General features: G+C 43.4%; 1 protein-coding gene across 1 annotated transcript in view; it reads left to right on the plus strand.

Moving 5' to 3' along the window:
• The window catches only part of LOC310794614 (chloride anion exchanger-like), a gene marked incomplete at both ends in the record, with an annotated part of 49,895 nt that overhangs the window by 11,590 nt on the left and 24,455 nt on the right, over nt 1-13,850 (plus strand). Inside the window, 5 exons of the mRNA XM_083656601.1 lie at nt 2,398-2,508; nt 6,851-7,011; nt 10,143-10,307; nt 12,936-13,088; nt 13,355-13,437. Coding sequence (XP_083512727.1) covers nt 2,398-2,508; nt 6,851-7,011; nt 10,143-10,307; nt 12,936-13,088; nt 13,355-13,437 — 673 coding nt within the window. The remainder of the gene's footprint in view (nt 1-2,397; nt 2,509-6,850; nt 7,012-10,142; nt 10,308-12,935; nt 13,089-13,354; nt 13,438-13,850) is intronic.

A 13,850-nucleotide genomic window follows, 5' to 3' on the forward strand; every position in this document is an offset into this window, starting at 1 on the left:
GCGTCAGGGGCAGTTGCCCCCTCAGGTAAAAAAAAAAAAAAAAAAAAAAAAATTTTTAGGGGGACCAAATTTTAAGGGGGACAAAATGTCCCCATGTCCCCCTTGTTCTGGCGCCAGTGTATGTACTTAACCTAACTAGCTTAACAAACTATCCGGTGTGCACAACATTGTCAGACTAAACTCCGGCTGACACCCCAAAAACCTACAATCCGCTACAGAAAAATGTATATTGTTTGTTTATTAACTGGCCCCTGGCCTTCTATCATTTCACGAAAGTGGCCCCCAGGCAAAGCAAGTTGACCTGCTGTATGCGTTAATGAGTGTGGTCGTTATGTGGGGTCGCTTTGGGGTGGGTGTTGCTCCAGGACGGGTGTCGCGGGATGGATGTCGCTCCGGGTGTCGCTCCGGGTGTCGCTGCATGTGTATGAGGCTGGGAGGGGAAAAATCAGAGTATACCCACTAGAATAAAGTAGACTACACCACTGAGTGAGGGGGTACTATTGGCAATGCAAAACAGCTCAAGGGGTACATACATCAAAAAGGTTGGGAACCACTGCCTAAGAGATGCTCCCCCCTGTGCCTAACCCTAAGAGACCCTCCCCCCGTGCCTAACCCTAAGAGACCCTCCCCCCTGTGCCTAAACCTAACCCCTATCACCCCGCTGTGCCTCCCAAGTAATAACTTGACCTTTGCCTCACCCCAACAGGTGCACAGTGCTTGTTTAGCAGGGTTTCCGTGCATGGGCGGTTCTTTTTTAAGGGGGTGTCCATGGGTGGTGCTTGTTTGTTTGTGTTGTACGTGGGCATTGATATCCTACGCGGCTGGAATGAGAAGGTGCAGCTTTAGGCAGACGTGCAGACCAAGCTGAGACAAGTCTGTTACACGAATTCAAGCAAACATTACAGCAATGGTTGTTTCAAACTTGGTTTGAATAAATGAATGAATATGAACGTATCAAATATGTATCATAATATGTATCAAAATACCGGTTGCCTATCCTGGAAAGGATGAAAGCCGAAAATGGCATCCAGCTTCTAATGGAGACCCGCCTTTATTTGTCCAAACGTGTAGCCACGGTCAGTAAACGAAGGCGACTCGCATTTGTGTCATCTTCCCGTGCAAAGCTGGGTGAGAAAATGCCAACAAAAGAATCCGCCAACACGTGTCTACTCCGTACTATGGTAGCGGAATCTAAGTCCAAACAAACAAACTGAAGCAGTTGTCAGTGTTGCCAGATAAACTGTTGAAAAAACTAAACGAGCAACTCTCATACATGCCCTAAGCCCAATTCCCACTGTACAATATGCCATCCAAAAACAGCCCAATTTGGGGCGGAAAGCCACACAATTTGGCAACACTGCAACCAAGTGGAGGAGTCAGGAGTCAGACGGTTAACACACCTTCCCACCCACCCACCCACCAGGCATTCGCCTGGCAGAGATAAGAGGGACATCCTCCTAATATTGAGCATTTCCCCTTGAATCCCCCTTAAATCTACTACACCAATGCTCTGAATAAAAGCTCTTTGTTTGGTTATTGTTGTTACCTAATTAGTTTACATTGTCGTGTTCGCACTTTCCCTCTAACAGTGTGATAACTTCAGTCTATTCTGATAATGAGATGATAACCTTTCAGTCAGCCAGTTCTGCAATATCTGTGTCTAAAAATGGGTCAAGGATGATAATGAAGCTATCTTTCTTAGTGGGGTATAATCGTTATAGGTCTGGATTTTTCATTTGTTTTTATTTTATATAGTTTTCCATATTTATCTCACTTTTGTTTTTGCTCGCTTTAGTTTAGTTTTAATTCGTTTCAGTTCTAGTTTTAGAGTTTTTGGTAAGGTTGGGATTTTTTAAAGGTATAATGTAGATGTTCAGAACAGGACTTATATATTGTTTGCAGGTACTGTTTAATAATAGCCTATATGTCATAAATCATTTAAAACAAATTCATGTTCATTCATTTACATACATTTTTCAATACATGCTTGACATTTCACATCTATTTATCTCACTTTTTTTTAGTTCCACAAGCCGACAAGATAATTTTAGTTCCGTTTCAGTGCTTCCACAAAGTCTAATTTTTACTTACCAGTTTACGACAATGTGTTTTCATGCCCAGTTTTAATCGTAGCTTTAATGGTCTTGTTCAATAATAATTGATTATTATCTAACACAATTATTAACATAATTATCAACAAGAATTCATAATCCAGCGGGTTATTATCGGTTAGGTTACAGCAGGCGATATATAAACCTAATTGATAAGTACTATCTGATCCCTGGCAGCAATGTACGAGTGCTTTGGGAAATAAACACAGTTGTAACCCAGAGAATGGAAGGGTGCAGAAAACAAGAGTGATTTAAAGTGATATAATGTGCTGTTGGTGTGCTTCAGGTCTGGCCTACTGCCTGCTGGCCTCTCTGCCTCCTTGGTACGGGCTCTTCTCTGCCTTCTTCCCCGTCATCATCTACTTCTTCCTGGGCACCTCCAGACACATCTCAGTGGGTAAGGTGTGTGCGTGTGTATGTGTGTGTTTCTGTGGGGTTCTGCCTAAGTCCTTATAAACGTTCCCAAAAAATTGTATGGGTTAACTATTCCCGGTAATACTTTGCAGTGAGGGTCACCAAATTAACCGTTAGTTCAGCCTTCAACACCATTCACCCACTCAAACTTTACAATAAATTATTAGGTATGAACATACACCCAGCCATGTGCCAATGGAGTCTACACTTTCTGCTAAAGAGAGAACAAAAAGTTAAAGTCGGTCAAAAAATATCCAGCCCTCTGTTTCTCAACACAGGGGCCCCTCAAGGGTGTGTACTTTCACCACAATTATTTGGCCTGTATACAAACAACCTCACTTCCCACTGCAGCTCAGTCAAGGTGTTCAAATATGCCGACGACACTACAATAATTGGCCTCATCTCACACAATAACGAACATCATTACCGTCAAACAGTGGACAACGCAGTCTAATGGTGCGCAGACAACAACCTTCAACTGAATACAGCAAAAACCATGGAAATAATCATTGACTTCAGACGCAAACAAATCTCAAATCCCCGGTCTATATCAACTCCCAGCCAATAACTTCAACGGACTCCTTCAAGTTCCTAGGCACCCACATCTGCAATAACCTAAAATGGCACACCAATACAGACCAGATCATCAAAAAGGGACATCAGAGATTGTACTTCCTCAGACAGTCAACAAACGCCTTCTGGTCCGTTTTTACACAGCAATCATTGAAAGCATCATCACCTCTTCAATCACAGTCTGGTATGGAAACACTGACAGTCACTCACAGAGGAAATTACAACGCATCGTCTCTCAGGCCTCCAAGATCACCAGTTCTGCCCTCCCCTCAATCAAATCCATTTACCACCAGCATGTCTCAAAACGGGCAAAAAAGATCATCTCTGACCTCTCCCATCCTGCTAACCACCTATTCCAGACCCTCCCCTCTGGGCGGCATCTCAGGTCACTTGCCACAAAATCCACACGCTTTAAAAACAGCTTCTTTCCTACAGCAATAGGAACACTCAACTCCCTCCGTTAACCACAATGACTTTCTGCACTATGTATATGTGGCTGTGTGTCTCGTCAATGGTTTTGTTAATTGGTTGTTGTTTGCTGTAATTGCACTGTTATTGGTTTTGTCTGGTTGCACTTTATTATGATGCACTTACAGTATGTGATGTAACTTTGATGCAGTGTCTATTTTACATCCTATGTACCGAAAAACAAATACCACCGGCCCTGGTCGTGTGGCAATTAAAGTTCTATTCTATTCTATTCTATTCTATTCTCAATCTTATTGGACAGACTGGAAAACTGGGTTGGGCTATCGGGTACGGTCCTCCAGTGGTTCAAGTCCTATCTTCAAGACAGGAAGTACTTCGTCTCCATTGGCAATTACACATCTGACCTAACTAGGATGACCTGTGGGGTGCCTCAAGGATCCATTATGGGGCCCGTTCTCTTCAACCTTTATATGCTCCCTCTAGGCCTAATTATGCAAAAAAACAAAGTAGCCTATCATAACTATGCAGACGACACTCAGTTGTATATAACTCTTTCCTCAGCTGACTATGCCCCCATAGAATCATTGTGCCAGTGCATTGATCAAATAAATAACTGGATGTGCCAGAATTTCCTACAGCTAAACAAAGACAAAACTGAGGTGATCGTGTTTGGCCCCAAAGAACAAAGGCTTAAAATCACTGCACGCCTTGAGTCTCGATCCCTGAAGCCTAAGGATCAAGTCAAAAATATTGGAGTTATTATTGATTCCGATCTCAACTTTAACTCCCACATTAAGTCAATTAGAAAATCTGCTTTTTATCATCTTAAAAATATAGCAAGAATTAGGGGATACATGTCCAGACAGGATCTAGAAAAACTAATTCACGCCTTCATTTATAGTAGGTTAGACTACTGCAATAGCCTTTTTTCTGGTCTCTCCAAAAAAGAACTTAGGCAACTTCAACTCATTCAGAATGCTGCTGCTAGAGTTCTAACGAAGACTAAGAAAGCTGATCATATCACTCCAGTTCTTAAGTCCTTACACTGGTTGCCAGTGTGTCAGAGAATAGATTTTAAAATACTGTTATTAGTCTATAAATCACTTAATGGCCTAGGCCCAAAATACATAGCTGAATTGCTCCCACGCTACGAACCGTCTAGAACTCTTAGGTCAACAGGGTCCAGCTTATTAACTGTCCCTAGGATCAAATCAAATCACGGGAAGGCTGCATTTACCCACTATGCTTCTGCTAGCTGGAACAAATTGCCTGAAGACCTCAGATCTGCCCCAACCTTACTTACTTTTAAAAATAGACTAAAGACTTTTATGTTTACCGTCGCTTTTAACTGCTGACAGCTACTATGCAAACCCAATGAGTCCTCTATAAGTTTTAGCTGTTTCTGCAGCTGCCGCGCCTGTTGCTTATTGCACTTTTTATACTCTTTTTTTTTAAGTTTTGTTGTGATGCTTTTAAATGTCCATTTTATTTCTTCTTTTCGTTTATTTTCCTGTGTGCTTAATGAAGTTGCTTAATGCACTTTTTATACTCTTTTTTTAAAGTTTTGTTGTGATGCTTTTAAATGTCCGTTTTACTCTCTTCTTTTCTTTTATTTTCCTGTCAACCATTTTATGTGAAGCACTTTGAATTGCCTCTGTGTATGAAATGTGCTATACAAATAAACTTGACTTGACTTGACTTAATGCTTAGTAAGCATTAATAAGTATTAGTTAATACCTAATAGACCCCTTATACGACTACGTCACACTGACATCACGCAGCGTCGATGCGCAAGACGGAGGCAGAAAGACAGACTCCGCGCAGCCCTTTCAAGTAGTTTTCCACTGGCTGGAAAACTATTCGAGCTAGACATGTCTTCGTGTTGTGCAGTGCGATGCCAGAATCGGAAAGCTATTGTAGCAGAGTATTCGGGTCCGCCTATTCACACTTGGTTAATAAAATAATAAACGATAGAGCCAGGCTGTAACGTTATAACAAGCTTCTCCCCACATATCCTGTTCTACGCAACTCGAGGGAACATGCACAGCCTCGCACACACGCAATAGAACACAACACAACACTGAACACTCTGTTACACTATCAACAAAGCAAGGACTAAAGTTTTACCGAATCTCGTCAACTCATACTGCTTTTAATGCTAACCGTAGGTGTCTTTGGTTGCAAGCCGAAAGAGGAAATCGTTAAAAATGCCCGACTTTGCAGTGCTCGCTCATTTCATATCAGGTAAGCTGTAGTAGGCTGCTAGTAACAGCCACATCGCTCGGTTAGTTAACAACCAAGTAACGTTAAATAATGTCATTATTGAGTTGAACTGATTGGAACGAGGACATCATTAAAAATGCTCGACTTTGTAGTGCTCTTTATAATCAGGTAAGCTGCCTGAAGCTGTAGGCTGCTCAGCCACATCGCTCGGTTAGTTAACGACCAAGTAACGTTACATAATGTCATTATTGAGTTGTGTGCATTATCAACATAACAATATATCTTTGCAATCAATTATCTACGCTATCCCCAGTTATAAAGGAATGCACGATATGTATTGCTGGCCACTAGGCTTGGCCAATTGACAGCGCCAGTGCGTATATGGGTCTGTAAGACATATCCCATTAACCAACGTTAATCTCGATGCATAACATTGCTTATCACTAGGCGATAAGCTGTGGTAGTAAGCCGAGAACTGCATTTTAAAACTAAAATCTAACTGTGTGTCGCAGATGGGCACAGAGCAGTCCTGACAGTGGGGCTTTAACACAGTTCTCTGTGTTTGTCAATGCTGGGCTCACGGCTTTTTGCCTACACGATGCGCGCGCAGCTCCAATGTTGACAGCTGTATAAGGGGTCTATAAGCATTAACTAACCCTTGTAATGTTGATGGATGGCACGGTGGCTCAGTGGTTAGTGCTGCTGCCTCACAGCAAGAAGGTCCAGGGTTTGAACCCCGGTCTCTCCCAGGTATTTTCTGTATGGAGTTTGCATGTTCTCCCCATGTTCGTCTGGGTTTCCTCCGGGTGCTCCGGTTTCCTCCCACCATCAAAGACATGTATGTTAGGGTTAATACTCCTAACATCCTGATCCCAGGAAGAATAGCTGCTGCAATGCTGTAGCTAATGGTGATCCTAATAAAGTTAACTAATCCTAACCCTTGCCATTAACTAACCCTAAACTATTAAATAATGCCTAAATTAATAACATGAACATTAGTCAATTATTGTTAGACACATTAGTTAAATGTTAATTAAGGAAGTGTTCCCCTATTCCCACTCTCTCTCTCTCTTTCCCTCCATTTCTCTCTCTCTCCCCAGGTCCGTTCCCAGTCTTGTGTCTGATGATTGGTTCAGTTGTGACCCGGCTGGTTCCGGACGAGGGTCCGCCAGCCAACATCACTGGGTTCGAAGGCCTGACTAGGGACGAGCGGAGAGTGGTGGTGGCTTCCTCCGTCACCTTCCTCACTGGCATCATGCAGGTAGTCTGGGGCCAAAAACCTCATACCGTGTCATCCGGCTATGGGCGGAACACACCACCATCCGCCGGGAACCAGGCGTGCAGCAAACAATTCCACTCAATCCTTGCGTTCTGTTCAGAAAACATGGGCGACGCAAGTATCTAGCTACCCAAAAAGCTTAAAGCAAGTAGCAACAAACAAACAAACAACTAAAACCAAATAATGGCATCGCCGCCTGACACAATCGGTCAAAACGGTAAAATGGGGGAACGAAAACACTGTGGCACACAAAGCGGAACGACCACCAGAACATGGGCCGGAACACGGGGCGGCTCGTCCTGCATGTAGTAATGGGTACCAGGCTCTCTCTCCTTTGAGAGAGCTTGGTGACTTTGAAAACACTGTCGGTTGAGTTGCTGCACCCTGGAGCTCTACATGGTGCTGAACCTGTATTCACTCATTTTGGCCATACTAATTAGCCATTTTTGCCCATTTAGTCTGCCCTAATTACCTAATTCAAAAATACGGCTCTGTTAGGTCACCCGTAGCCAAAACCAATATTAATAATTGATTGGATTTATATAGCACTTTTCAAGTGCTTTATATCAGGGTGTGTGGGTGGGTGTGCGTGCGATGTGTGTGTGTGTGTGTGTGTGTGTGTGTGTGTGTGTGTGTGTGTGTGTGTGTGTGTGTGTGTGTGTGTGTGTGTGTGTGTGTGTGTGTGTGTGTGTGTGTGTGTGTGTGTCTGTGTGTGTGTCTGTGTGTGTGTCTGTGTGTGTGTGCATGTACAGTACATGGGAGTGGAAACTCAACTCATCCACCACCAGGTGATGGATGATGATGTTGTCTGCATAGGACCTGCAGAGTCCCTGTCTCTGCCCTGGGGCATTGGGGATGGGGCTATTATCCATTAGATCAGAAGGAAGAGCACCTCCTACTGGTCCTCCAACACCACTTCCAGCACCAGATGGTCTCCCATCCAAGGACTAATCACAGTCAAACCTGTTTAGCTTCAAGCCAGCGATGTAAAGATTCAAGATTCAAGATTCAAGATTCAAGATTCAAGATTTTTATTGTCACTCCATGGTACAAGTATCACGTGTGAAATTCTTGTGCTGTGGACTCCGTTTACAACATAGTGCAAATAGTACAAATATAACAGGGCATATGGGTGCAAAAACAACAAGAGACACAACAAGCAATAAGGCAGTATAGTGATAAGACGGAAGTCAGAGACAGTGGCATATTCACTGCACATAGGTGCACGTGTCGGGTGCATACTTTAGACGTGCTTAAACATTTTAAATTCTGCGTATTTGACATACAGGTGCAAATAACATATTCCTTATTAAACATACAATTAAACTCTGCATTTTAAATTTGGCGTATTTGACATACAGGTGCAAATAGCATATTCCTTATTAAACATACAATTAAACGTTAGACATACGTAATGGTAGCAGCTACAGTACGGTACAGTGCGGCTACTACACTATTTGTGTATGTTAAGGAGTCTCGTGGCCTGCGGGAAGAAACTGTTCCTCAAGCGATTTGTGTGTGCTTTCGGAACCCTGTATCTTCTCCCTGAGGGTAGCAGGGAGAACAGGCTGTTGTGGGGATGGTTTGTGTCTTTGATGATCTTCAGGGACCTCCTGAGGCACCGCTGTTTATACAGTTCATGCAGATCTGGCAACTCACATTCTGTTACGTGCTGTGCCGCGCGTCTCACTCTCCGTAGCGCCCTGCGGTCCATGGTGGTACAGTTCCCGTACCAGGTGGTGAAGCCGCCAGTCAGCAGGCTTTCAATGGTGCCTCTGTAGAAGTCCCTGAGGATTTCTTTCCTTAGCCCAAATTTCTTCAGGCGCTTGAGTCCGTGTATTCGCTGTTGGGCCTTTTTGACGACAGTGGCGGTGTGGCCGGCCCAAGTCAGGTCCTGGTGGATATTGACTCCCAGGTACTTGAAGCTGTCCACCCTTTCCACCACTGTGCCGTTGATGGTGATTGGGGGGTGTGCGCCCCCCCCCCTCCTGTAGTCTACAATGATCTCCTTGGTCTTGGAGACGTTCAGAGAGAGGTGGTTGTCCTGGCACCATTGTTCCAGGGCCCCCACCTCCTCTCTGTAGGCCGTCTCGTCGCTCCCCGAGATCAGCTGTGTCGTCTGCAAACTTCACGATGGTGTTAGAGGTTTGAGTCGCCACGCAGTCGTGGGTGTAGAGGTCGTACTAGAAGGGGCTGGAGACGCACCCCTGGGGCGCTCCTATGCTGATGGTCAGTGGGGAGGAGGTGAGGTTGCCCACCCTCACCCCCTGGCGGCGGTCTGTCAGGAAATCCAGGATCCAGTCGCACATTGCTGTGTTAAGTCCCAGGTCCTTGAGCTTGCATACCAGCCTAAAGCAGGCACCACGGTGCTAGCATGCGTCTTATCCCACTGAGCCCCCAGGACACCCCCTTTCAAAAGTTCTTATAATTTGGGTGATAGAGACAGTGCGGAGCGCGTCATCATTCAGAAACCACGCCCAAAATGAGGGGAAACAAAAACTCCCCCCCAATCCTGGCGTTCTCCTATGTCGCGTGCATGGCCGCGTGTTGCACACAAAGATCATATACACGGAAGATGAACACTCCAACTTACTTCCTTGACAGCTACATCCACATTTTTCTTCTCGCCAATTCTCAATGGCTTCCTTGTTTTGCTTGGGAGTACAACAAAACTTTAATTGGCGATTTTTTACATTTGTTGTCTCTTGTCTGCGCAGCCCACCACACAACAGCTTTTAGCTATGTTTATTTCAAGGAAAATGACGCTGTGTGTGGAAATGAATGGAGAGCTTTCCCCCGTGATGCGTGTGGCCTATTTCATGGCCTATGGTGAATTGGGCGCAATCCTTATCAGCCTCACTTACAAATAAGGGCAATGAGGGCAACATAACGACATTTTCATATAATTTACATGCATGATGAACACAACAGACACAAATATGCTTTATTATTTGACCAGCACTACAGGCAGCATTCCACTCATTGTATATGGTTAATGAATACCTTAGATTTCTGATTCAATCATTTTGCTGATATGGAGCTGTTTTATCTGGAGAAACCTTGAGTGAATTTGAGTAAATATCACCTTATCACCATGACTCTGTCTCCCCCAGCTGGGCATGGGTATACTGCAGGTGGGGTTTGTGGTCATGTACCTGTCTGACACGCTGGTGTCTGGCTTCACCACAGCGGCTGCCGTCCACATCCTGGTGTCCCAGCTCAAGTTCGTGTTGGGGCTGGTGGTCCCAGGATTCAGCGGGCCGCTCTCCATCATATATGTAAGCAAAAAACAACAGAAACAACATAGTCACCAGAATAAAATGTTGGCATTTTACATGGATAGTACAAACTTAACGTAAATTTGAAACAAAGTGACTGTTAATTTGAAAACCTCGCCTCGCCAGTACATCAAATACTGACGTGGACGTCCGGCACACCAACCCAAAATGTCAGGATTTGACACATGAGAATCGTGTTGACTCATTCTTTCTACAAAATCGCATATAGTACCTTTAAATCTGAATGTAGACTTTGAACACGCTGGTACGCAAACACAGCTCTCCTGTGTGAAAGGCAAGTGTTTACATCCTCCATCCACCCCAACCACAACATCCTTATTTTCCACCATGCTACAGTATTTCAATAGCGGAGTCTATAACGTTGATATATACGTATCTAGAAATTTTGATATGTATTTTTGGTTCAGAAACGTTGGCATTCTACGCATCTGTGGATTGCAGAAATGTACTAACGTAACTGTGTCCTGAGACTTCTGCTGCTATTATTACAAATCGGACAGCTACGGTTAGCTACTGTTATGACCATGTAGGGCTCTATTCTCCCACAGGCCATCGGCGCTATTACGGGCCTTAACCGCAAAAAAACGTGCCTTGCGCCTGTTTCGGCAAGATAGCAATAGGCTTTAGGCTGCCAAATGCGCTTTAGGCCGAATGGGCGTGGCGCAGTCCCAAAGTGGGCGTGTCGGCGCTAAATACCAGCCTAGTCATATCTTGGGAGCTGGCCTACATTTAGCGCTTTGCGCTTTTCAAAAGCAGGCCTATTCTTTGCCTTCACTGCTTCTTCTCTGTCACCCTTCTCTCTCTCTCTCTCTGAGTTCCCAGCATGCATTGTGTTTCTTCATTTCGCTACTAAATAGCCACCAAATGAGCCAAAATAGATATAAAAGGTAGTTCTAAATTAATGTGTAATGGTAACACAGCCTGCCATTGTCAACATTTCAATATTGGACCAAATAAAACCTCGAAATGAAAACACCACCCTATGTGAAACATATATGTCCTCCTGGGCATATATATACCCCTTGTCGAGTTAACGTGATTTAGAGAAGTAACAGCGGAACGCGCTTCTAATGGCATCTGCTATACTGTGATGTCCGTCCAATAACTTGGCCCTATTTCACATTTAGTTTTACAATAAAAACACATTTATGCAATGACTTGACATAATGTAGGGTATATTTATGTGCATCATCCTTCCTGCAGCAGGCGAGAGAAAATGATATCTTTCTGGACAAACTTTCACCAATCTAATAGGCTATATTTTTCTAGCTGATGCATAGAACATTATTTTCACTTTGATCTTGCTATAGTGTAGCGTATTTACATGCTTGCAGTATTGAAACTGCAGTTAGATTGGTTTGAGAAGCATAATAATATGGAATAATAGCCTATAATGCAGACAGACAGGCTGGATGAAGGGAGGGGGGGGGGGGGGGGGGGCAGAGCGTTTGGCTTTCGTCTGGTTTTGCGGGATCACTGGAATTGGAGCTAAAAAGGCAAGCGTGCGATTCGTTTATTGCACTTATCCAATGAGCATGACGGTGCATAATTTTACGCCTAAAAGGCGTGGTTGTAATGCTTTGGGCTGCATCTAGCGCCAGCACGACGATATCAAGTGCGCCTTTCCACGCCCACTGCTTTGATCTGCGCCTGCCGCTCGGCCTAGAAACTGCGCCGATGCAACGATAGGGGCCGTAGTGTTCACAACCAGTTTAATGGTGGAAAAGTCAAGTATAACTTCTTATTTTAGATTTGATCATTCACTTTACATTTGTCTTTAAAACGGACACTATCACCGGTCATTTAGCATCACGCTATAGGCTGGCCCTGAGTCATAAATAATGCAATTAAGGCATTAGCAATCGATTGTCGAGCCTCGCCAAGCTCATCCCACGGCTTTCTCTCATCAAAGTCACTTTCCTAAACTATTTGGACATTTAAATGGCGATGTTTTCATATGAAATTTGACGTGTGGTTTGGTAGATGTATCTAAAGCAGGGGTTTTCAAAGTGGGAGGCGAGCCTCCCCAGGGGGCCTCAAAGCAGTTTCAGGGGAGGCTCAGTGAATGGAAGTTAAAAAAAATCACATTAGTTATCAAAAGGAGATCACACAGAATAGCCTAAATGTGTGTGATTTGGTTAAGGAGATAGTTCAGAGATACAGTATTTTTGTAGAATTTTACTGTTTTTCCTACTTTTTTTATGTATTTTGTGTAGTCTGAAATATGTCACACAGCAATATCAGGCTATCTTGGCACAATTGTTGAGTGTTTATGGGATCAAATAACATACAGTAATCATGATCCCATAGGCATCCAGGAATTGAGCGAGGGGGGCACCTTTTTCCAAGCATTGTCTGGGGGGAGGCCCACAGTCTCAGACTTTGAAAAACCCTGGTCTAAAGTAATTCCACAACACTTGCTGGCATTCGCTGAAATGAAAAGACCCACGAAAAGACCGGAGAATGCGTCAGAGCGGATGTGTCCAACTCAGGACACAGTTCCGCTATGTGCCAACATCTTATTCAGGCGAACAGGCTGGCTAGAAACAGTTATTGTCCGTCACACTGGATCGTTCAAGATGATTACACAACTTTGTTTCCTTTCAGACACTGGAGAAGATCTTCGTGCAGATCACCTCTACCAACATCTGCGACCTGGTGACGTCCATTGTGATCATGGTGGTAGTTTTCATTGTAAAGGAGATAAACGACAGATACAAAGCCAAGCTGCCTGTGCCCATCCCTATAGAGGTTATCATGGTGAGGGCGATTGTGCAACAACATCCATAGAAGTTTTTCCATGTGTTGTAGGAGCATGGGTGGGCTGTATAAACAGCCACCATGATTGCACTAATCTTGGTTATGACTTGTATTAATCTTTTGATTTATGTTAACCTTTTATGTCACTTGAAAGAATGCCGGCATTCTGCCAGCCAGGAGATGATTAACGTATCTCTAATCCTGTGAATCACGCCTAATATCTGTCGGCCATTATGAGTTGAATTTCTTGGTAATTTCTTCCCCAGACTGTCATCGCATGTGGAGTTTCATACGCATTTGACTTCAAGACTAAGTTTGGTGTTGATGTTGTTGGTCCCATTCCACTGGGGTAAGACGTTTTGTTTCAGCCAAGCAATTTTTTATGTAGCTACACAGCAGATTTTTTTTACATTAAAATGTTGTTACAAATTCACCAAATAACCAAGCATATTTTATTTAGTCTATTTTGTACAACACATTTATGAATATTAATATTAATAATAATAATAATATGCTGCAATTATTATTATTTTAGTTGTGAACATTTTGTGAAACAAATGTTTATGAACAGTTGAACAAGCACATCACCTAAATCAGACTAATTAAACCAGTGGGGGGGATCCTAATCAAGACAATTCAATAACTGATTGTTTTATCTTTTATAATGTAACAAAAACAGCTGTTTTTCATCAAGAAAAGAATACATTTTACATGTTGTTTGCAATGACAGCATGTTTTAGTAATGATTAAAAAGTAATTGCA

The sequence above is a fragment of the Poromitra crassiceps genome (assembly GCF_964638095.1).
Source record: "Poromitra crassiceps genome assembly, chromosome: 2".
Taxonomy (NCBI): domain Eukaryota; kingdom Metazoa; phylum Chordata; class Actinopteri; order Beryciformes; family Melamphaidae; genus Poromitra; species Poromitra crassiceps.